Below are 24,535 nucleotides of genomic sequence, written 5' to 3'. Positions count from 1 at the left end.
TAAACAAGCCCTAATTTCTTGCCTTGCTGCTGTTATTTTCATTGTGTACCTTTACCTTTATACGGCTAGTCAGTTGAAGAACATAGCTATACCAGAGCTGGAAAGGACTCATTTTTGCCCCGCATTGTCTTTCTACACATTAATCCAGTGACGGGGTTCTGAAATGTTTCCTTGAGGCTCACCTGAATGTGTCACTGGAGACAGGTGCTTTACTCTTATGTACGTAGCAGACTATCTGTCCTGCTATATCCATTTGGCTGAAACTTGTAATAGGGACTCCAGGATAGTGGACATATTCCACTTGACCATATCGCGGTGGGGAGGTGATGACATAGAGCAGTTCTTCAGGCTTGTCTGTTCCATCCACAGCAAGGAGAGTGCTGGTCGTCAAGAAACCTCTGCCTCCTTTGGACATCACGAGTGGTTTTGCAAGGATGACAATATCACCTGGAAGAGATTGTGGTCAAGAACCCAATTTAAAAAAATGAAATGTCCGAGGTAAAGGTAAAAAAACAAAGGCCAAATAGCGCGGAATTAAAAACTAATATGATGTGGAAAGGTTTATATAACTGTGATTAATGAAACAGTTAGGCAAAAGATATGAGAAGATATTACACAGAAGAGGAAACACAGTATGTATCACAATATTGATACAAATAGATGCTCAATCTCAATAACTTTGAAAATACAAGTCAAGATCACAGTAAGTTGTCATCTTATAACCCATGGATTGGCAAAAATACAGAACTCTGATGATACCAAGTGTTGAAGAGGATATAGACCAAGAGAATCTTTCATATGATTCTGGTAGAAGTATAAATTGGTACACAATTTGGCATGATTTTGTAGAGTGGAATAGCACATGTGAGGTCCGACAATTAAGTTCACGAACTTGTTGCAAAAATGTTGCTAACCTTTTTTTTATAGCAGAGGGAGTATTCATTATGAATTTGTAACAAACGGACAAACAGTTAACCAGGGTTACTATTTGGAAGTGCTCAAAAGGCTGTGTGAAAAAGTTAGACGACCTGATCTTTTCGCCAACAATTCATGACTCTTGCAACACGACAACGCACCAGCTCCCATGGCATTGTCTGTGAGGGAGTTTTTAGCCAGTAAACAAATAACTGTATTGGAACACCCTCCCTCCTCACCTGATCTGGCCCCTTCTTTCTTTACCCAAAGATAAAGGAAATATTGAAAGGAAGATATTTTAATGACATTTAGGACATCAAGCGTAATACGACGACAGCTCTGATGGCCATTCCAAAAAAAGAGTTCCAAAATTGCTTTCAAGGGGTGGACTAGGTGCTGGCATCAGTGCATAGCTTCCCAAGGGAAATACTTCGAAGGTGACCATAATGATATTCAGCAACGAAGTATGTAACAGGTTTTCTAGGATGAGTTCGTGAACCTAATTGTCCCACCTCATACACCTTGACCCAGTGATTGCACCCCAGCTGTGTACTGGACAGAAACACATGTGCTTACACTCAGAATACAAGAACCAGAATAGTTATTGCAGCACTGTTTGTAATTGAAAATGTTGGAGACAAGCCAAATACCCTTTCAAAAGGTGAATGTATAAACAAACTGTAGTCTATTCATAAAACTGAATCTTGCACAATAGCAAAATGAATGAACTACAGCTACATACAACAACACTGATGAAGCTTATTAGATTTGTTATTTTTGTGAGCAAGTCCCAGAAAACTATAAACAAAGGTAAGAAAATAATTAACACAAAGTTCAGAATGGTGGTTCTTTGGAGGATGGGAAGAGCACAGAGGTAGGTGTTCATTATTGCAAATGGTCCAGTCCTCGAATCACATGGTTATGTATTTTAAAAAGAACATATGGATGAGTATATAAATGAGTAAAGTAGAAGTGGTCACACGTGGGCTAATGATACAGTGTTTTACAAAATAAAGACTATAATCCCATTCCATTCATTAAAAAAAGATTATAACTAAAATATAAAGCTTCTACTTTGTGTTAGGCACAGGACTAAGGATCTTTCATCTTGACACCAATTCTGTGAGGTAGGGTATCATCTTATTTTCCAGGTTATAAATAAGGAAATTAAGGTGTAGAAATGCTAACTTGCCAATTATTACACAATGAATAAAAGGTGGAGCCCATCTGACTCAATAGTGCAAACTCAAATGCTATATTATTTTGTTTCCTCTCTTTAATGTATAGGGATGTCTTATAAATCAACACTAAAAGGGTGAATGTCCAAAAGGAAATGTGAGTGAAGTAAATGCCAAGCCAATTCTAAATTTAATAATACACATAGTCAATAAAATTTGGAAAAGATATTCAGTCCCATGAGGAAACAAAAACTGAAAATAAAAAATCATGGAGATACAACTTAGCCTGGTGATTGATTCTCAGTGAGGGGCCATTTGGCAATATCTGGAGTCATTTTTGGTTGTCATAATTGGGAGTTGCTACTGGCTTCTAGCACATAGAGGCCAGAAATTCTACCAAACATCCCACAGTGCACTAGAGAATCCACTACAACAACGAATTATCCATCCCAAAATGTCAATAGCACCAACATTGAGAAACCTTGTTTTAGATTATTAAATTCATCTTTTTGGCATATTATGCTTTTAACTCAAAACACAACGCAACTTACATCCAATGCAGAATTAATGACTCTCCTGACTTTAAATTAAAACCCGAGCCCCACGAGCTTCAGAGAAAGTAAAGACGAACATATCAAAGCAGTAAGAAGATTGAACAAAGTCTCAGAAAACAAAAAATCGCCCACAAGAGCTTTCACCAGAAGCTGAAGATGGATTTGAGGAAGAAAAAGAGCATCTGAGTTTTGCCTGAATGCAGTTTTTCAGCCCTGTAACAGCAAAGTGTGGAGTAGGGTCGCCTACTGGTGACGTCCTTCTAAACTTCCCTCCAAGATCTCCACGTCATTTTAGCTACTGTGCAAATCAGAAGACACAGCACAACAGGAAGGCCTAATGTTACTTATAATGGCTCCCAAATGGAAGTAACCCAAATGCTCAATATTAGGGTTATGTTTTAGTCTAACAATTCATTGTAGTTTTATTTAGAGATGAACAATCATGGTTACAAAGTTATGCTGCAACTTGGGAAAACTCATGCCAAGGGAAAAAAAAAAAGGATACAACCAACACAGTACAGATACAAAACCCTGTTGTAGAAAGAAACAAAAGAGAAGATATTTGGAACTTTTGACAATGTTAATAGGTTACTGTATCTACTTGATGTAAGGGTTCACAAATCCTTTTAGAAAATAATCACATGTCAGTTGTAGCAGACTGGTGAGGCACTCATCAGCCTCATTTCCTTTTCTTTCTGGGCATACTGCCAGGGTTTCTATTGCCCAGCCTCTCTCAATGTGGCATGTAACTGTGACTCGGCCACTGGGATGTGTAGAAAAGAGGTACCGTCCCTTCAGGCCGAGCCCATGAAATGCTCTCATCTTCCTCCACATCTCACTGACAGACTGCCTTCAAAGCCTTCAGAGATGAAGGATCCTCTAGATAGAAAATTATCCCAGATGGCTACCTGGAACAAAACCCTCCTCCACCCTCACCCCACTCCCCAGGAATGCACTGTGCTGAGGCAATGAGAAGATGGTCTGCCCTAACACATTAGTTGTTTTCCCTGATATATTTCCTTGTATTGTATTTTGCCTAGACATATAGTTATGATGAACAAGTCTTACTTTTGCAAAGAGAAATAAATGTGTACAGTAATATCTAGCTAATCTGAGAGTCACTTATTAGACAAAATAAAGGGATATATTTTTACAATCAGGAAACAAATATATTATTATGCAGCCCAAAATAAGCATCTCAAAATCAATCAATCAAAATGTGTTTTAAAAGATTCAGGACAATTATAATTCTACCATGCACATGAAGTACGATATTTATTGCATGTAAGCATCCAATTTAGTTCTGAGTTTCCTGGCAGTCAAGGCAAAAAAAGAAAGCATTCAGTCAACCAAGCATGTAGTAAAGATATTAAGACTATACTTGGTCCTGGGAATATATAGATCCTGGACAGTATCAATGAATGAAATGTGATCCTTAGCCTCCTCAAATAACCTCTAAAAAAAAGGATGGAGTAGTGACAGTTGGACATGCCTTGCTCACCTTTCTAGTATTTTCACTCTGTGCATTTCACCATTTACATACTCTGAGTCCTACTATGCAAATGGTCTGCTTAATTAATTCAAGAGAAGCTTATTAACTTGTAGTCTTTTCCCTTGACCCTAAAGAGTATGTATTATCACTTTCAAACTGAAAAGAGCAACAACTTCTAACCTTTTCAATGACAAAGTTCCTTTTTTCTAATTTTAAAATGCATTTATTATTATTTCCTTTATTATTATTGTATTGGAAATATTTTTCCTTTGAAACTCCATTTTCAAATAACAATGTACTTTCTGAAATTCAAACACATTGATTTGGCAAATTTTTACGTAAAGGAAAAATCCTGGAAAAGTAGCATATGCAGGAATGTTGTAGGCAAGGCTAGTTTCCAATAGGCTTTTTGAAATACTGAAAGTAACAAACAAATGGATTAGCTATGTCATGAACCTCATAGATCACAGACGAAACAGGTGAGGAGCCAAAGGATTGAATCATAAAGGATGGAATTTCAGGAATAAAGAACGGAAAGAGAAAAGGAAAGAAGGGAAGGAGTACTGAAACGGGGGAGGGAGAGAGAGAAGGAAGAAAGGGAGGGGGAAAAATTGTCTTTCACCAGATCACTTCTGGTTATAAAAGTTCATCCCCATAAACCCTGGTAGAAATGTTTTTACCTTTTCCCATATCCTTGATGGTTATGTGACAGTCAAATGCAGGTGACCTGTTGCTGCCATCCCAGAGGTAGAAGGTGAAGCTGTCTTGGTTTTGGGAATCCATTGCCCCAGTGTGTGAGTATCTCAGCAAGTTCAGATCCACTTCTTCCTGAGTGCATTTCATGCCAGGGTAGAGAGGGACCCAGTCCCTCCCTATCTGAAAGGTGCCAGAATTAGTCAGCTGCTTGTGCTTTTTCTCCCCCCAAGCTGTGTTGGTGGGCGTTTTCCATATCCCCTGAAAACCTCCAATATAAATGATATTTCAGAAAAACTCCAGATTCTCTTGTGGTTTTTTTTTTTTCTTCATTTATCTTATTTTTTTTCCTTTCAAAGAAATATATTAAAACAATTTATGACCTTGGGGGGAAAAATAACTTCAACCAAAGGATTTTTGACAGTCATGTGGCAATTCAACAGCAATGCTTATTCCAAGGTATTTATCATGAGCAATCATAGCTGATTAAATATTCCAATTAATGAGAGCAGGTGGGTAATCGAGCTGCTGGAATTGATCCTTTAAATATTAACTGTGTTTCACCTGGGGTTTCCTTTTTTTTTTTTTTTACTTCATATCATTGTACAATTAATCAAACCTATGTTTTCAAACTGGTTTGTTATAGGGCTTATCAAATGAAGATAAAACAAAAGTAGAATAAATATACTTATGCCCCATACACTTTTCAGCCCAAGGAAAATAATCAAGCTCCCTATGACGCTCTACGTTATGACGCTCTACGTTATACCTTGAGCCAGCAAACAATATAACTGCAAATATCAGAATCTTTTTTAAAACAAGCCAACATCAGTTAAGCATATATTCTGTACATAATCCAGTTCAGAAATTGTGGTATTTTCAGTTAAAAGAAGTTCTTATGCTACAGGGAGCTGACAATTAAGACTATTAAATATAATACTAATAAACCTGTATCTGAGTAATAACACTATTATTATTCTCTCAAAATGCATAGCTCTCCCCCCAAAATAGCCTGTAATGTCATTTGATATAATTTAAGAAAAACGTCATCTTAAAAATTTACTCTATGTTATTATCTTGCACTTTTTCTGTCTGGGTTAAGAGCCTAAAACAGAAATTTAAATCAGCCATTTTTTATTTTTCTTGGCACATTATTCCACAGACTCCCAGATTCTGGCAACAATGTTTTGTCTTCCTCTCCTCTAGTTTTGTTACCACTTCCCTTTTTGTTACTCTATTTGGTAAAGTTTCCTCTTCTTTAATATGTTTGCCCATCTGAAGCTTGCACAAAGGTTATGTTCTGCCTAGGTGATCATGGGATGAAAATTATATTGTAATAATTAAGTTCATTGTTTTCACCATAAAATCTATTTGCGAAACTAACTCTTAAAACAGATTCTTTTTCAGGTCTCAAACTGGACAACCTGCAATTCTATTTAACTTTTTCCTTTGTAATCTTTCCCCTGGAAGTAATTACAGAAAAAAAATATCATCTGCTCCCTCTCTTCTCTCTAATTCCCCACTCCCACTCCCAAATGAAAGCTTTGACTTAACGAAATCATTTGCAAGCCCCAAAGGAGGAAGAAAATAAGAGTCACACGTAAGGTGGGGAAAACAAAGGAAAGTCAAGAAGAAAACAAGAACCTTGGAGTCCTGGTCCCTGGTCTTGGAGAGACTTGGAGAACCCCGAAAGAGCTGGGAGAGAATTATGTGGCACCATGCTGGGAACCTGGACCCATCTGGATTTTCACATATCCAAAACACTTCAGTTCCCAAGTCACCCAAATGTGTGAGCTCTCACTGCATTTCTGCTTCATTACTCTTTGAAATGAAATAAGGACGCAGCTGTACCTCAATTTAAATCAGTGATTGCTCTTCACTCTGATTCTCTATGGTACCTACAATCTGAAACAATCAGGCTGTTCCACACAGAATGAATCCTTGCTGCTTTTTGAGGACTATGCCTCCATTACATTAAAAGTTAAGCATTCAGTTAAATAATCACATTGGGGATGGTAGGTGGTGGCTAGTGCTAGCCTTAACCCACCATTCAAATAAACCTTCTGAGGGATTACTCAAGTGACCTTTTCAAGTGACTGATCTGTAATTCGTGCTGGGCTAATCCTCGGGCATCATGCACACACTCTGAGTCAGACTGGTGAGCACATTCGTTACAAGGCTACCTTTTCTTCACGGTATCGCCTCTGCTCCTTTGTCAAAGATCAGCGGACTCTATTGGTGTGGGTCTACTTCTGGACTGTCTATTCTGTTCCGTTGATTTATCTGTCTATTGTTTCACCAAGCCCACACTGTCAGAATTACTGTAGTTTTATAGTAAGTCTTGAATTCAGGTAGGGTCAGTCTGTTCTTCTTCAATATCGTGTCGCCTATTTCAGTTATTTTGTCTCTCTCTATAAACGGTAATCAGTGTATTGACATCTACAATTGCTTCTCTGAAAAAATAAAATCTATTTTAAAACATTTTTTTATCTGATGAAAATAAAGATATCTCAAAGGATACCTGATTCTTATCAGAAACTGGACAACTGGCTTTATCCTGGTAACTCCCTCCCCCAAATTTAGGTATAATCCCTGGGGAAAGAGAGCCTTAATATTGGTTGAATTTACCCTGAGTTGAATAGGAATGTATAGAATAGTGGGAGTTCATTACATACTTGGAAATTTCAGTTTTCTACTTGTAGACAATATACGGCTATTAGAGAATAGATTCAGTTACAGAAATCTATGTACTGAGAAAATTTATACCTGATCCTCATTTTGCAAAATAAAAGTAAAAAGGTCACTAACCTTAAGCTGAAGTTGCCCATTTTGGGGAAGTCTTTCAAATAAATAGTAAATTTTCTCCCCGGGTGAATCTTCATCTATGGCTGAAAGTACAGCGCTAGAAATAATACGAGTTTCACCCATGTTCATTGTAATTTCAGCCTTCCTGTAAAAAGAAAGATGTCTAGGTTGATATGAAAATAGAAGGTATTGCTTTAGCAGGGGACACTCATCATGCCTATTACAGTTTCCAATTTTCAACAACTTGGGAATGAAATTCAATATCCAAAGTCTTGAAAATGATGAGTCAGACTTGTGAAATAGGCTCTCATTTCACTTTACACATGAAAGTCCTAAAAGACAATTAGCAACAATGAATATGGTCTGAGGTAATTACATACTTTTATTATAAAGAATTTTACAATTTTATGTTACCATCTATTTGATAAAATGATTTTGTTTCTAATACTTTATTTCATACAATAACAGCTCCATAAAGTAAGTGGGTCAGGTATTATCATTCTAATCTTACAGAAACTTATTTACAGTTTCAATAACTCAACCCCAGGTGGTCTGGTGCCCCATATGATATACCATGATAAGCTTGGTGATATTTAGGTAATCTGTGGCCCTCTACATTACTGTTAATATTCTGGGTAGCTAGTGTTCTCGTCACAAAGAAGCAGAGAGAGAGGGAAGCACGTCATAGTCTGGGTTACACTGACAGGGACCCTGGGACAAGGAATTTAGTGCAGGTAATTTCTTTGCAAAGTGATTTCAGGAGCAGGAAATGGAGTGAGGAGTCAGAGAAGAAAAGAGGATATGGCAACAAAGGGTGTTTATACTGCTATGGGGCTCGATGCTGCTGGGGATCATTTGAAGAACCATGTGAAATATGCCTCAAATTGTGCTTCTGAAGGATGAGAGGCTAGCTATTCATCTTATCTACTAGCTCCCACAGATTGAAGGCTGCCCGCAGAGTGTTTTCTGCTGTGCCTGGACAGGGGCTGGATGAGCCACTGCTGCTTCAGAGAAAGTCCTGAGGCAGAAAAGTGGAGCACACACTGTGCGCACTGGGTGGGACATGGACAGACAGCGTGCACAGTAGGTCCCACCCCTACAATCAGAGGAGGGCTGAGGGGATGTGACCTGGAGAACCAAAAACATCTACAGCACCGGAAAGGAATATCAAAGAAATGCTATGTCAATGCTCTAACAGTGTCCAGTAAGATGAGAGAAGCCATTAGATTTGGTGGGAAAGCCACGGGTCACTTTTAAGGGAGCAACTTTAATAAAGTAGTAAAGATTGGAGACAGTAGTCGGCAGAAATGGAGGAAGGGAGCATAAGCTATCCCTCTCCAAATAGTTTGGCACTGAAATGAATGAGGGACTGGATCATCTTCCCAGTTTTAGAATGAGGATACCTGCTGGTACTAATGATAAGAACTAGCACTTATGAGCACTTACTATGTACTAGCCAGTCTTTCAAGCACTTTTGCATATTTTAATTCATTTAATCCTTGCAACCACCCTATAAGGAGGATCCTGCGATTAATCCCATTTACAAAGAGCTTGACAAAGAGGTAAACTGAGGTTAAGTAACATGTCCAAGGTCATACCACTGGTAATTGGTTAATCCAAAGAACGCTGGCTCCAGAATGTGTTCTCTCAAGCACAAACCGTATCCCTATGTCTTGTTAGCAGAAGGAATGAAAAGGGGCAGATTGGAGATGCAGGAGTGAAAAATATAATGGGTCACATTCTGGGGCACATATAATGGGGAGGAGGCAAGACGCAACAGACCCCAGGACACATATGGAAGGGAAAGAAGGGGGAATATAACTTCTTCTCCACTGGACAGAAGGAAAGAAAAGGAAGATGAAGGAAAGATTTTAAAGCAGACTTGTAGATGTAGCTATGATTCTGTAGATGTAGTTATCCCAGGCAGTTTAATAGCAAGAACATGACAAGAAATAGTAAGTCAGATAGAACTGAGTGAGTGCCTTATGTAAATTATTTTACCTTTCAGGTCTCAGCTTTCTCATTGAGGATAGTAATACCTGCTTCCCACAGTTTTGTGTGGATGTAAGGAAATAATATATGTGAAAGATTCCAATATAGTATCTATCACTTAGTAAGTACTTAGTAAAACACCAGTTTTCATCTCTCTCTCTCCCAATTAGGTAAAGAGAGGTTATCAGAAAAGAGGTTTCATAATACTGCTATATCCTTCATGTTTTCATTTTTATAAATCAAATCAAGGCATACCAATCCAACATCTCAGCTAGAGAATTAAAAAATAGAAATTTCTGTTGAATACTCTTAGTCAAACTGATGTCTGAGATACAACCCTCCGAAAAACTGTCATCAGTACCTCCCATAATAGTTTCAAGGGTGTCACTGGTGGCCCATAAGGGAACAGCAGGAGAGTTGGCAGGATAAGATAGGAGCTTGTTGGAGGTCTCTTTTCTGCAAAGTGGAGGAGACTTTGGGAGTTTACACATTTTCGGAAAGTTGTTCACCTCCTGATAAAAGCTCAGACTGTCCACTCAATGCCTCTCACGGCTGCACCATTGAATATAGAGGTGAACTGGTCAAGGAGCAAACACTTCTCTACACACAACAGTAGAGTTGGGCTTCCTAAAGGTCTAACCTTCTACACTTCTGTACAGTGGACAATAATAAGAGAAATGGCTGGAGCTATAGAAATATAATTGATGAAGACTCCGTACCCTGTGATCAAATTCTGATCAACTATTGAGGGAGATAGCGAAAAAGTCTGCAATTAGGATCATTTCAGCATTTTTTAAAAGTGATCATTTTGACATCAGGTGACAAGGTGTTGACCCATAGGGTAGAGGACTTGTAGACAATGAAATGTCAAAATGATGAAGAAAGTGGCATTGATATATTTCCCTCAGCCACTCTTAGTTACAAGTTTGACCAAATCCACAGTGAGAACTGTCTGCAATTAATATTATCACACTTTAGTTGAAATCATACATTGATTGCACTTTGGTGCATGTATGTGTTTAAATATTTAGTGTACTGCTCACTTTATACTGTATGTTCAGTCATTCTTAGTTATTTACAACTAAAAAGAACTTTTAGAGAAAAAATAATTAAAGGGCTCATTGGAAATTGTTTAGAAGCAGTGACATTAACTAATGTTTGCACTAAACGTTCTAGGTGCCTGATTGGTGGGACAAATTGTGATGGGAGCAAGGACTTGTTTCTCTCTGAGGACACACATTATATTTACACTTCGTGTTCTGGACCTCAGAATTTTATAGAGAATGTGAAAGAGACCCTTTTCAGGTTGCTTACTTGATCAGCATTGGTTTCTCATCATTGACTGGGGTGACCTCTACTGAAATGGTCTTAAGTATCTTATGTTTCCCATCTGACAACTGGATAGTAAAACCATCAGCAAGGCTCTCTGAGTCATCATGCACATACAACAACTTCATTCCTGGAAGAAGAAAAAAAAGAGAGAAAATAAACCTTTCTGATGACTGAACACTTCCAAAACATGTCACAGATGATCTGTATTAATTTCCAAGCCATTGATATTAGCAAGAGATCATTAATCAGTGCAATAGGGCGAAATTAAAATATTTTATGAAGAGTACCCTCTTAGTTCATTAAAAATTCCTATTTGAATACGGTAGTATTTGATAAGGTTCTTATTTGAAATCAGTCAGAAAAGAATATATTATTTAATAAACTGCATGAGAACAAGGGTGTCAAAGTACTTAAACAGAAAATTAGTTCATTACTTGGGGAAAATTATAGTTAGATCGCTACCTTAAGTCAATAACCAAAATCAATTCTAGATGAATCAAAACTTAAACATGAAACTTTTTTTTAAAACCTACATAACATTCATATGGAATTGCAAGAGACCCAGAAAGTTAAAACAGTCTTGAGAAAGAAGAACAATGTTGGAGGACTCCCAATTTTTACTTCCGTACTTAAAAACATCAATTAAAAGGCAAATATGGAAAAACTTATTTGTAACATAGTTAATAAACATAAAAAATATGTTCAATTTCACTCATAATCTAAGAATTTCACATCAAAATAACAATGAGAGACTACTATTGACCATCAAATTTGCAAAGTTTTTAAAAAGTAACATCTATTATTGATTAGGAAAATAGGCATGTTTATGCGCTTGTGACAATGGCAATTTTTTTCTCTAAAAGTATTATAAATGCTCATCTTATTTACCAAGTAATCTCATTACAAAAATTTATGTAAAAGAAATATTAAGAGATGTGCACGAATATTTATGTTATATAAATATATGTAAAATATGTTTATTGTAATATCCAGAACTGAAAAGCTATCTGCATATTTGAAAATAGGAGACAGTTATATAAGATTATAATGCAGTACATCCATAAAATAAAACACTGTAGTTATCACAGACCATGTTTTCAATTAATATTTAAAAAGTAAAAAGATGCTTATAATAGTTGATAGTAATGAATCAGATTACATAACATTCTAGCAATTTAACGAGTTCTATATGTTTGCAGGGGAGAAAGTATTAAGAGAATATATTAAAGTTAAAAATTATGTAGCCATAAATGAACCAAAAATAAAATAGAGGTGAAAATCTAATCTCTGAGAATATCACCAAAATATTTATATGAATATCTTTTCTTTATAATGATTGTTATAGTGTAAACTTCACACAATATACTTATTTAACCTAACAATAACCAATGAATGTTATTTTTAAAAAACTGATTTTCTTGAGAGTAAAATTCAATTTACCATTCCTTTTTCCTGTGTTGTAAATTTGAATAAAATATTGTAACTATGTCTTGAATTACTTGCTACACATGGTTATTGATTTGGTAAAATCATCATTTAAGTTCCAGAATTTATTTCTCTGTAGTTGATAAAAACTGAAAAATATATGAATTAGGTTTTCAAATTCAAACATGAGATGACATTGCAGAACTATTGCAAAATTAACTTTGGGGCAGAGAGCTTACATTCTAGTTGGAGAAAGAAGAAATGAAAGGACGGTAGGAAAAATTTTGAACAAGTGTTAAGAAGAAACACAGGAAAGGAACGGTTTGGATGGTCTGGGTGAGCTCCAAGGAGGAGGAAGTCAAGAGTAAACTGGTTGTGGCAACCCCAGCAAAGGATGGGAACGGACCCTGGACTGGGAAACATAATAACTGAGGGCAGAAAGGAGAGTGAGAGTAGGCAGTGGTCCTAGAACCACACACTTCTCTCAAATATTTAAAAGTATTTTTATATACAGAAAATGGCATCAGATCAATTTTTTTAAAGAGTAATTAAAAAATAATTCAGGCTGCTATTCCAATGTGTCATTTCTTTAAAGAGGAAATTATCTCCTCAGATAATAATGAAGTATTATATATGGTTCTATATTTTTTTCAAATGTGGAAATTTTGGCAGACAAATCTCTTCAAATTTAGTTCCATGATCTCAATAGTCTTAAAGGGATTTTTTTTTAGTATGACATTAAAAGCTTGAGCTAAAATACCCAAAATCACAAATACCATTTTTATTGATGCTCTAAAAGTAAAAGAAACCTATTATTTCCTTTTTAATTACCCACTATCTCTAGCTGGAGTTGCATGCCCTACATCAATCCAGAGCCAAGAGAAAACCCTCGAGGGATAAATGAATGAAGTAGGTGAATGCCATTTCTTCATTTCCTATTTCTGTGATTTACGGTAATCTTGTCTGGGTTAAACTGTTAAATCAACAACCAACTAATAAAAGTAAGCACATGACATACCATTCTTGAGAAGATCCATGGAAAAGTTGTGAACAAGTTCATGCTTCTGGCCAGGGCTGGCTGGCTGCTTATGTTGAGGAAAGTCTTTGCTAAACACCCCGTTGACGAGGAGGCCGTGACGTGGTGTATGCACAATGCTGAACAGTAAGTGGTCCCTGGGCACGTCCAGGTCAGCAGCATTGATGATGGAAGAATCCAGCTCTTTCATCTGACCCTCACACACCTAAATGACAACAAGTCAGAAAAGTCAGTTGTGTGAGAAATCAAACTTGTCCTTCTTTTGCCCCATTACTCAAAAGAAATAATTTTTTAGATAGCCGATTGCAAATTTTCCATGAGATTTGTGGGTAGTGAGCCCTAAATATTGCTGGGTTAACATGACCTTAGAAGAAAAGAACAAATCTGCTAAGCTCTCTCAGATTTTTTCTGAAGATTTCAGAGCATCTTATTCATTTACATGATAGGCAAATGATAAAATATATATATGTATGTGTGCATATATATGTACATATATGTGTGTGTATACACACACACACACACATATATATATAAAATTTCATAATTTAAAATTGGGAAAAAAGCAACCAAAAGATTCTTGGAAGACAGAGAAATTCAGTTATGAAACAGTGTAGACCCTTTACTTTCAGATCCTAATCTTTTCTTTTTACCTCCTGGACCTTGTTCCTTTCACAATTCCTATGTTTCTGTTTTTAGAAATGGCACAAATATCTGCTATACATACTGGGAGTATCTGGTGGTTTTTTCATTTTTGCCATTGCAGGAAAAACTTTAGCATTTCAATTGCTATCAACAAATGAGAAGGGTGCTTCTGGATGCACAGTAGTGTATATTTTAATTCTGGGTCCTTCATCTCTCCCCAGTCCTCATACCTCTAATTTTCCTGAACTACCTTCCCCCACTCCCACACCCCACTTCAGGTTTCCTACTTCCTTAAGCACAAAGAGAACTGAATGTTTTTTCATTTCATGTAGGATTTAGTCATTTAGAGCTTGGTACTAAGCTGTCTTGATCTCCTTTTCTCATAGTAAGAATAAAGAGAACAAAGTTTTCTGTTTTCTGTTTTGAAATATAGCAAGACTTGAATAATAAAGTGCATACGTTTAACACATGCTTATTGGGAACCTACAATGTCACTCTGCTACATTCTGTGCGGAATACAAATACTCTAAAAGAATACAAGTTAGATGAAATTGTGAAGGCCTGTCCATCAATAACTTTAAAGTAAGGAAGAAACTGTCTAGCTACTAAATATGGATAAACAAGAAGTACAAAAGGTTGAGGAGACCAGGAATGTCATCATGACTGATCGGGCATTTTAGCCTTGAAGGACACATGTGGTTTAGTTTTGTGAAAATGCCTTTGTTCTTCAGGCTCTGTTGTTGATTTTAAAGGGAGCCTTCCTGCAACCACTTTTCAAATTTGCATAAGGAAGAAATCATTTGCCATATCTGATACCGGGCCTAAAGTAATACTGGTTTTCTTTTATCTGGTTCTACTCATATTAAGGATGAAGACGGTATCAAAATTTAATGAAGAATGATATAATTATGAAATCATCTTTGGTGATAACCAGTCTTTTTCTCTAAGAATTATAGTAAGGCAACCTAAAAATATGCTCTAATATTTCAGTCATTATTTCCACAAAAGTAATTTGTGCACATGCCAGTGATGATTATGTGTATGTATGATTTTTCTGTATGTTCTTTCTTACAAACCAAGGATTGTATTTCATCTACTATGCTCTACTTTACAAAAATAACTAACTATGTACATTGGAAATATTGTAATATCAGCATAGAATTCTTTTCAAACATCCTTCTTCACTGAGCCTGGGACTGCTGAACTCACTACATGGCAAAAATAGTAAATTAGTTCACAAGATAATGGGGAAATTTTATTGAAAAAATGTGGGATTCTTTTTTCCCATTTAATTGTTTATGGAGATTATAAATAAAAGGTTGAAATCAATATATACAAAATAGATACACACTAGTAGACAGGTTTGAAATGGATAACAAGAACTTAAATTAAAACAATCCTTATCCCTTTTTTTTTGCATGTTGCATACAACTCATCGAAGCCCAGCTATTTACCAAATAAATATACTTTTGACAATAAAGAAAAACAAATATGACTATTTAAAAAAATCACTTGCGATTATGTCATAAAAATGGCAGCATGAGGTGAGCCTCTTGAAATCTCCTCTGGAATTTACAATGAATTGAACAACTATAACTCCACAAAGGACTCCCTGCGCATCACAAGCAAGATTATGAGGCCCACTACTGAATTCACCTAAAGGTGGGCAAATTGCGTGAGCAGGGAGGTGCTCTGAGCTCGCTGCATCCCGGAACTACCACAGCTGTGGGAGAGGGAAGAACTCGGACTGCTAGGACTCTGTTTATGGCCCACAGGGCTGAGGGGACAGCATATAACACGGCTGAACCCAACACTCACGGCAGAGACCTCGGAGCAAAGACTGAGGGAAGAAGGCTGAAAACAGTGGTTTGATCCCTCACTGCCAAGCAGAGAACGGAAGCCTTAGACTCTGAGACTACCCGCCTCCTCCCTACCCTCCCAGACCTCGCCCTGCCCGCATCTGCCCAGTGCTAGAAGCAGTACAGTAGCAGTGTCAGAGCAAAAGAACAGAATATTTGCAGTTCTGAGAACTGTGGTTCACAGACATGGACTCGCAGCCCAACTAGTTCCGGCAAAGAGGAGGGAGCTGTGGAAGCAGGACTGGCTGTGGTGGTGGTCGTCGCCATTGCTCTGGGCCTCTTCTCAGAACCCCACAACTGTCCCACCCTATCTGGGCGGATCCCTGCAGGAGTAAACAGAACTGCTGAAACACACCAGCTCTGAATCTGCTGCAGAAAGAGCTTTGGAACTTCAGAAGCTTTCCACATCCCCCCCCAGAGGACGCACCCTATAATCCAGGCAAACTGTTCACAGAGAAGAAGCCTGCCTTCCAAGGAATGCCCCCATTGTGTGAGAAGCCAGAATAGTGCAGAGAAAACATAACACTACAGTGTGAGAGAGAATAAAAGGTTACAGTCAGAGAGAAAATAAAACATTCAGCTAACACCTACTGGAAAACAAAAGAAAGACCTCTTTTTATCAACCTATTTATCAACCTTCTGGCCTATCAACCAGAAGCCACTCCTGTAGATGTCTAGGACAAGAAATGACAAAATCGTTAATTGCCATGAATAACCAATGCAACAAGGCAGCTCAGAAAGAAAATGAAAAGTCTCCAGAAAATGAACTTAAAGATATAGAAATATATGACTTGAGTGACAGAGAATTCAAGATTGCACTTCTTAAAAAATTCAACGAGATGCAAAAAAAACCCAGACAGGCAGTTTAATGAACTCACAAACACAATCAAAGAACAAAACAAACATTTTACCAAAGAGACTGAAATTTTAAAAAAGAACCAAATAGAATTTCTGGAGATTAAGAACTCAGTGAAAGAAATGAAGAATGAAATAGCCAACTTAGGTAGTAGAGTTGACCAGATGGAGAAAAGAATCAGGGACATCAAAGATAGAAATCTGAAAATGACACGATGGAAGAAGAAAGAGAGGAAAGAAACTTGAGACTTAAAGGAAATAAAAGAACTCTGCAAGAACTTTCTGACTCCATTAGAAAAAGCAATATGAGAATAATGAGCATACCAGAAAGAGAAGAAAGAGAGAAGGGAACAGAGAGTATATTCAAACAAATAGTCGAAGAGAACTTCCCAAATTTGTGGAAACAACTAGATCCTTGAATCCAAGAAGCAAATAGAACACCTAATTACCTCAACCCCAACAGGCCTTCTCCAACACACATTGTGTTGAAGCTGTCAAAAATCAACGACAAAGAAAGCAGCCAAGGAAAAGAAGCTGGTAACCTACAATGAAAAGTCCATTAGAATATCATCAGATTTTTCAGCAGAAACTCTACAAGCCAGGAGGGAATGGAAAAAAAATATTCAAACTATTTAAAGAGGGAAATTATAATCCAAGAATAAAATATCCAGCAAAGATATCCTTTAGATATGAAGGAGGAATAAAGAGCTTTACAGACATACAGAAGCTGAGGGAATTTTCTAACACACGACCTGCATTACAAGAAATACTGAAGGAGGCTATTTGTCCAGCATCAATAGAGATAATTTGTGGCAACAAAAACATAAAAGGGGGGAGAGTAAAGGCCTGAGCCGGAATATGGGAATGGAGAAAGTAGGCATGTTGAAGAAAATGGAATACTCTAAATATGAAACTTTCTTTTACATAAACTTAATGGTAACCACTAAAAAAAAAAAAAAAAAAAAATCCAGAACTGAAGTATATAACATAATAATAGAAGAAACACAGGCAGAAAAATCATAGAATACCACTACACAGAAATAATGGACAAAAATAAAAAGGCAAAGAAACAATGGAGACACAATCTGACCAGAAAACTAAAGACAGAATGATAGGCTAGCTTCACATATCAATAATCACCCTAAATGTAAATGAACTGAACTCACCAATAAACAGGCACAGAGTAGTAGACTGGATCAAAAAAATAAACCCAACCATATGCTGCCTTTAAGAGACACATCTCAGCTACAAGGACAAACATAGACTCAAAGTAAAAGGGTGGAAAGTGACACTCCAAGCAATTGGTATGCAGAGAAAATCAGGTGTATCCACACTGATATCAGATGAAACAGACTTCAAGATAAAAAAGGTAACAAGAGACAAAGGTGGACATTTCATAATGATAAAGGGGATTATACAACAAGAAGATATAACAGTTATCAATATTTATGCCCCCAGTCAGGGAGCACCAAAATATACCAAGCAGCTTCTAACAGAACTAAAGGGAGAAATTGACCAGAACATAATTATAGTAGAGGATGTAAATACATCATTGACAGCTATGGATAGATCATCCAAACAGAAAATAAAAAAGGAAATAGCAGTCCTAAATGATACATTAGATGAAATGTACATAATTGACATTTATAGAGCACTTCATCTAAAACATCAGACTATACATTTGTTTCTAGTGTACATGGAACATTCTGAAGGATAGAGCATCTATTGGGACATAAAACGAGCCTCAGCAAATTTAAGATTTCAATCTTAAATTTTCAATCTTAAATCTAAACCAAGCATATTCTCTGATCACAAGGCTTTGAAATTGGATATCAACTGCAAAAAGAAAGAAGGAAAAACCACAAATATGTGGAAATTAGACAACGTACTTTTAAAGAAAGACTGGGTCACAGAAGAAATAAGAGAGATACACAATGGGATTTATAGATCATGTAATACAGAATAGTACACCTGAAATCTATGTAATTTTACTAACAAATGTCACCCCAATAAATTTTTTAAAAAGAGGAGAGCTCAAAAGATACATAGAAACAAATGACAATGACAATACATCCTACCAAAATTTTGCGGATGTAGCAAAAGCAGTTTTAAGAGGGAAATTTATATTGTTACAGGCCTATCTCAAGAAACAAAAAAAATCCAGATAAATAACCTCACATTACACCTTGAAGAACTAGTAAAAGAAGAACAAATGTAAACCAAAGTCAGCAGAAGAAAGGAAATGATAAAAATCAGAGCAGAACTAAATGAAATAGAGAGCAAAAGACAATAGAAAAAATTAATGTGACAATAGAAAAAAATGTGAATTAATCTTTGAAAAGATTGATAAAATTGACAAACCCTTGGCTAGACTCACTAAGATAAAAGGAGAAAAGACACTAATAAACAAATTCAGAAATGAAAGTGGGGAAGTTATCACAGATGCCACAGAAATACAAAGGATCATGCAAGAATACTATGAAGGACTATATGCCACCAAATTCAATAACCTAGAAGAAATGGACAAGTTCTTAGAAACATATAGCCTTCTAAGGCTGAATCACGAAGAACTGGAAAATCTAAATAGACAGATCACCAGAAAGGAAAATTGAATCAGTCATCTAAAACCTTCCCCAAAACAAAAGTCCGGGACCAGATGGCTTCACTAGTGCATTCTACCAAACCTTCAAAGAGGATCTAATACCAATCCTACTCAAACTCTTCCAAAAATTGAAGAAGAGAAAATACTCCCTAACTCATTTCATGAGGCCAACATTACCCTGATACCAAAACCTGGTAAGGATAACACTAAAAAAGAAAACTACAGACCAATATCTCTGATGAATACAAATGCAAAAATCCTTAACAAAATTCTAGCAAATCAAATGCAACAATGCATTATAAAGATTATTCATCACGACCAAGTGGGGTTCATCCCAGGGGCACTAGGATGGTTCAACATCTACAAATCCATCAATGTGATACATCACAACAACAAAATAAAGGACAAAAATCATATGATGATATCAATTGATGCAGAAAAAGCATTTGACAAGATACGACATCCATTTGTGATTAAAACACTTAATAAAATAGGTATAGAAGGAAAATACCTCAACACAATAAAGGCCATAGATGACAAACCCTCAGCTAATCTCATAATTAATAGCGAAAGACTGAAGCCCTTTGCTCTACGTTCAGGAACACAAGGGCTGTCCTCATCACCTCTGCTTTTCAACACAGCGTTGGAAATCCTCGCCAGAGCAATCAGGCAAGAGAAAGAAATAAAAGGCATCCAAGTTTGGAATGAAGAAGTTAAATTGTCACTCTTTGCAGATGACATGATGCTATATATAGAAAACCCTAAAGACTCCACCAAAAAACTATTAGAAACAATCAATAAATACAGTAAAGTTGCTGGCTACAAAAATCAACGTACAAAAGTCCATTGCATTCCTATATACTAACAGTGAAATCTCAGAAAAAGAAATAAAAATTAAAAAAAAAAAACAATTCCTTTTGCAATTGCAACAAAAAGAATAAAATACCTAGGAATAAACTTAACCAAGGATTTGAAAGACCTATACACTGAAAACTATAAGACATTTTTTAAAGAAATTGAAAAAGACACAAAGAAATGGAAAGACATTCCATGCTCATGGATTGAAAGAATCAACATAGTTAAAATGGCCGTATTACCCAAAGCAATATACAGATTTAATGCAATCCCCATCAAAATCCCAATGACATTTTTAAAAGAAATAGAACAAAAAATCATCAGATTTGTATGGAACCACGAAAGACCCCGAATAGCCAAAGCAATCCTAAGAAAAAAGAAAAATGCTGGAGTTATCACACTCCCTGACTTTAGCTTGTATTGCAGGGCAACAATAATCAAAACAGCATGGTACTGGCAGAAAAAGAGACACACAGACCAATGGAATAGAATTGAGAACCCAGAAATAAACCCCCATAAATATGGACAGATAGTTTTTGACAAAGAAGCAAAAAACATACAATGGAGGAAAAAACAGCCTCTTTAATAAATGGTGCTCAGAGAATTGGAAAGCCATGGGCAAAAGAATGAAACTGGACTGCTATCTGTCACCATGTACCAAAATTAATTCAAAATGATCAAAGCCCTAAGCATACTACCTGTAACAATAAACTGCATAGAAGGAAACATAGGTACTAAACTTATGGACCTTCAGTTCAAAGAGCATTTCATGAATTTGACTCCAAAGGCTACGGAAGTAAAAGCTAAAATAAATGAATGGGACTATATCAAACTTTAAAGCTTCTGCACAGCAAAAGAAACCATCAACAAAATAAAGAGGCAACCAACTGAATGGGAGAAGACTTTTGCAAACAACGCCTCCGATAAGCAGCTAATATCCAAAATATACAAGGAACTCACACAACTCAACAAAAAACAAACAAACAACCCAATTGAAAATCAGCAGAGGACCTGAAGACACATTTCTCCAAAGAGGACATACAAATGGCAAACAGACGTATGAAAAAAAATGCTCAACATCACTAATCATCAGAGAAATGCAAATAAAAACCACAATGAGATATCACCTCACCCCAATTAGAATGGCTATCATCAACAAGACAAATAGCAACAAGTGTTGGAGAGGCTGTGGAGAAAAAGGAACCCTCATACACTGTTGGTGGGAATGCAGACTGGTACAGCCACTATGGAAGGCAGTGTGGAAATTCCTCAAAAAATTACGGATAGAATTACCATATGACCCAGCAATCCCTCTCCTGGGTATCTACCCAAAAAATCCCAAACATTTATCCATAAAGACAAGTGTGTTCCAATGTTCACTGCAGCTTTGTTTACGGTGGCCAAAACATGGAAACAACCAAAATGTCCTTCGATAGATGAATGGATACAGAAGTTGTGGTATATATACACAATGGAAATACTATTCGGCCATAAGAAAAGACGAAATAGTACCATTCGTGACAACATGGATGGATCTTGAGATTGTAATGCTAAGTGAAATAAGTCAGACAGAAAAAGTAGAGAACGATATGATTTCACTGATATGTGGTATATAAAACTGAAAACAACAAAAGAACAAGACAAACAAATGAAGGAACAAAAACTCATAGACATGGACAATAGTTTAGGGGTTACCAGAGAGGAGGGAGTTGGGGGGGCTCTAAAAGAAGGTAAATGGGGTCTAATACATGGTGATGGAAATAGAACTGATTCTGGGTGGTGAACCCACAATGTGAGATATAGATAGTGTATTACAGAATTGTACACCTGAAATCTATGTAACTTTACTAACAATTGTCACCCAATAAACTTTAATTTTTTAAAAAAATCACTTGCTGCTTAAAGCCAGCTCTGCCAATAAACATGGGGTCACATGTGGTACTTTCAATAGTTTCTCTAAGGAATCCTCAGTAAAAAGCATGGTCACTTTCAGAAAAGAGCAAGGAACAGTTTCCCAGGGGCCTAATTATTTCAGAAACTCCAACCTGAAACCCTAAATAGACACAAGACAATAGGAGTAGAATAAATTATTTGTAGATTTTTCTTCTGTCTCATAATGACTTAGGTGCTATCCAGAGAAACCCATGTCCCAATTGAAGAGGAAAGGCAGAAGCCAGCTCTTAAACTGCATCCTGAGGTGGCTGTCATATACCGTTAAGATTCAGTAGAAAATTAAAATCAAGTGAAGACTTTTCCATTTAGAATTTGATGATTTTTAGTAAAAATAAAATAAAATAAAATAAAATAAAATAAGGCAAGATAATTGTTTCCAAATGGATAATATTTGCTTTGGTCAATGTCAGAAAATAGACGACAAACATAACAACACTAATCCAAATGGCATCTGTTTATTAAGGGTCTACTACATGTCTCACCATGTAGTAGACATGCTATACAATTTGCAGACGGGGAAACAGAAGCACAGAGAAATAACTTACCCAGGACCCTGCAACTAGTAAACAGCAACACCCAAGTCCCTCTTATTCCAAAGCCTGGGCTCATCCAGTCAATCAGGATTTGCTATACGTATGTCTGGGTTAAATAATAATATATAAAAACCAGTTGTGTTTAAAAAGAATTCTATGCTGATGTTAATTTCCAACATACATCATTAGTTATTTTTTTTTAAGTAGAGAGTAGTAGGTATAATATAGTCTTTGGTTTGTAAGTGAAAACATACAGAAAAATCGCACATACACACAATCATCACTGGCACATGTAGAAATTATTTTTGTGGAATTAATTACTGAAAACTTAATTGATGGGGAGTGACGACGGGTAGGAGCTTTGAAGAGGAAGAATTCCATGTTCATTGTGTATGTTTCTCTACATTCTAACTTGTTTAACAACATACACATTATTCTTTATTTAAAGATAACAGGTGTTCTCTGAAGAGTGATATACTGTGGGCCATTTTAACTATATTATATCTGAGCTTTTAAATAAAACTAATAAATGTGATTATACAAAACCATTTTTTTAAAACTGCATAAAAAGGATGTTCAAAATTGTACTTTTAAAATTTCATTTATCTTTATAAAGAGCTACATAAAAAAGATGCCTATAATTTGTGAGTTAAGAATCCTTGCCATTATAGCACTGGTTAAGAGGGCAGGCTGTGAAATCAGACTGCCTGCGTGCAAATCCCCCATGTGCCACTCACTTCTAAGCTCTGTGATCATGGGCCACTTAGTTAACCTTGTTACGCCTCCTTTTCTCAGTTACTAAATGGCAGTAATAATACCATTACTTAAAAGCCTATTGTGAGGATTAAATACATGTAAATGGCTTAGAATAGTACCTACCACCTAGTAAGTACTCATCCTACATATATGCAACGATAATCACATCCACGCATTTGCTCTAAGTTAGCAATTATTATCATTACCATCATCATTATTATTAGATTAATATTTTTCAAGTGATTTGCATTATGTGACATTATATTGCCCTCCCCATTCCTCATCAACAATGTGTTAAGTACACCTGAACCAATGTAAATGGACTAAGTGAAAATAAAAATCAGAAAACAATAAGAAAAAAATTGAAAATTATGATCTTACAGTAATATTCTGTACCACAAAGTCAGGAGCTTCATCATTTGTGGGGTTGATTATAATGTAAAATGGTATCTCCAAGGACCGTCGCTTCCCATCTGTGACATAGACCATGAACTGGTCGGCCGTGGGTTCCATCCTCAGATGCCTAGACTGCACATAGTTAATGTGCAAAGCCTTCATGTCTTTCCACTGAAAGGAAGCTAGAGCACACCAAGATAGAACAGGTAGGTAAGAAAGGCGTTTTTTCCAAGCTACTACTGGTCCTTAATCCTTAACCCAATAGTCTATTTCTCAGCAAAGCAAGAGGTCATGACAGTTGACCTAAGAATCACCTATCAGGGCCTGCTACAATGACTGTCAGCCATCATCATAAAGGCAGCTATCCATACATCCTAAGGAAGGATTAAAATTTACATGGAGAACAGAAAAGTGATAACTGCTAACCAAGATGCACAGCGACTTCATGACCATTGTTTATGTATTTGGAATGAATGTCAGTGAGATCTTCTCTTGATTTAAAACCATTTCCCTGTGAGCCATTCTTGTCATGCTTCATTAAGAAAGAGAACATCTCTTTCATGTGAAGGCAAAATAAGAATCGATCAATCACCTGCTACTTGATGTCCATATCAAGCAACTGGTTAAACTGAGTGAAATTGGCTGACGTGCTGTTTGGGTGA

The 24,535-nt window shown here is 36.5% G+C and overlaps 1 protein-coding gene across 4 annotated transcripts in view; it reads right to left on the bottom strand.

Moving 5' to 3' along the window:
- Positions 1-24,535, bottom strand: part of FREM1 (FRAS1 related extracellular matrix 1) — a 155,766-nt gene that overhangs the window by 53,734 nt on the left and 77,497 nt on the right. For all 4 annotated transcript variants that reach the window (XR_013994416.1, XR_013994417.1, XM_081066045.1 and 1 more), the window contains 6 exons: positions 23,859-24,055; positions 13,405-13,627; positions 10,944-11,088; positions 7,641-7,782; positions 4,820-5,015; positions 183-447 (listed from right to left, as the gene is read on the bottom strand). Coding sequence is in view for 1 of the 4 variants with exons in the window: in XM_081066045.1 (XP_080922171.1) it covers positions 183-447; positions 4,820-5,015; positions 7,641-7,782; positions 10,944-11,088; positions 13,405-13,627; positions 23,859-24,055 (1,168 nt within the window). In the remaining 3 variants the exon portion in view is untranslated. The remainder of the gene's footprint in view (positions 1-182; positions 448-4,819; positions 5,016-7,640; positions 7,783-10,943; positions 11,089-13,404; positions 13,628-23,858; positions 24,056-24,535) is intronic.

This window comes from Rhinolophus hipposideros (genome assembly GCF_964194185.1).
Source record: "Rhinolophus hipposideros genome assembly, chromosome: 11".
Taxonomy (NCBI): domain Eukaryota; kingdom Metazoa; phylum Chordata; class Mammalia; order Chiroptera; family Rhinolophidae; genus Rhinolophus; species Rhinolophus hipposideros.
Note: the sequence above shows the minus strand (reverse complement) of the source record. Positions and strands in the feature narration are given on the sequence as shown.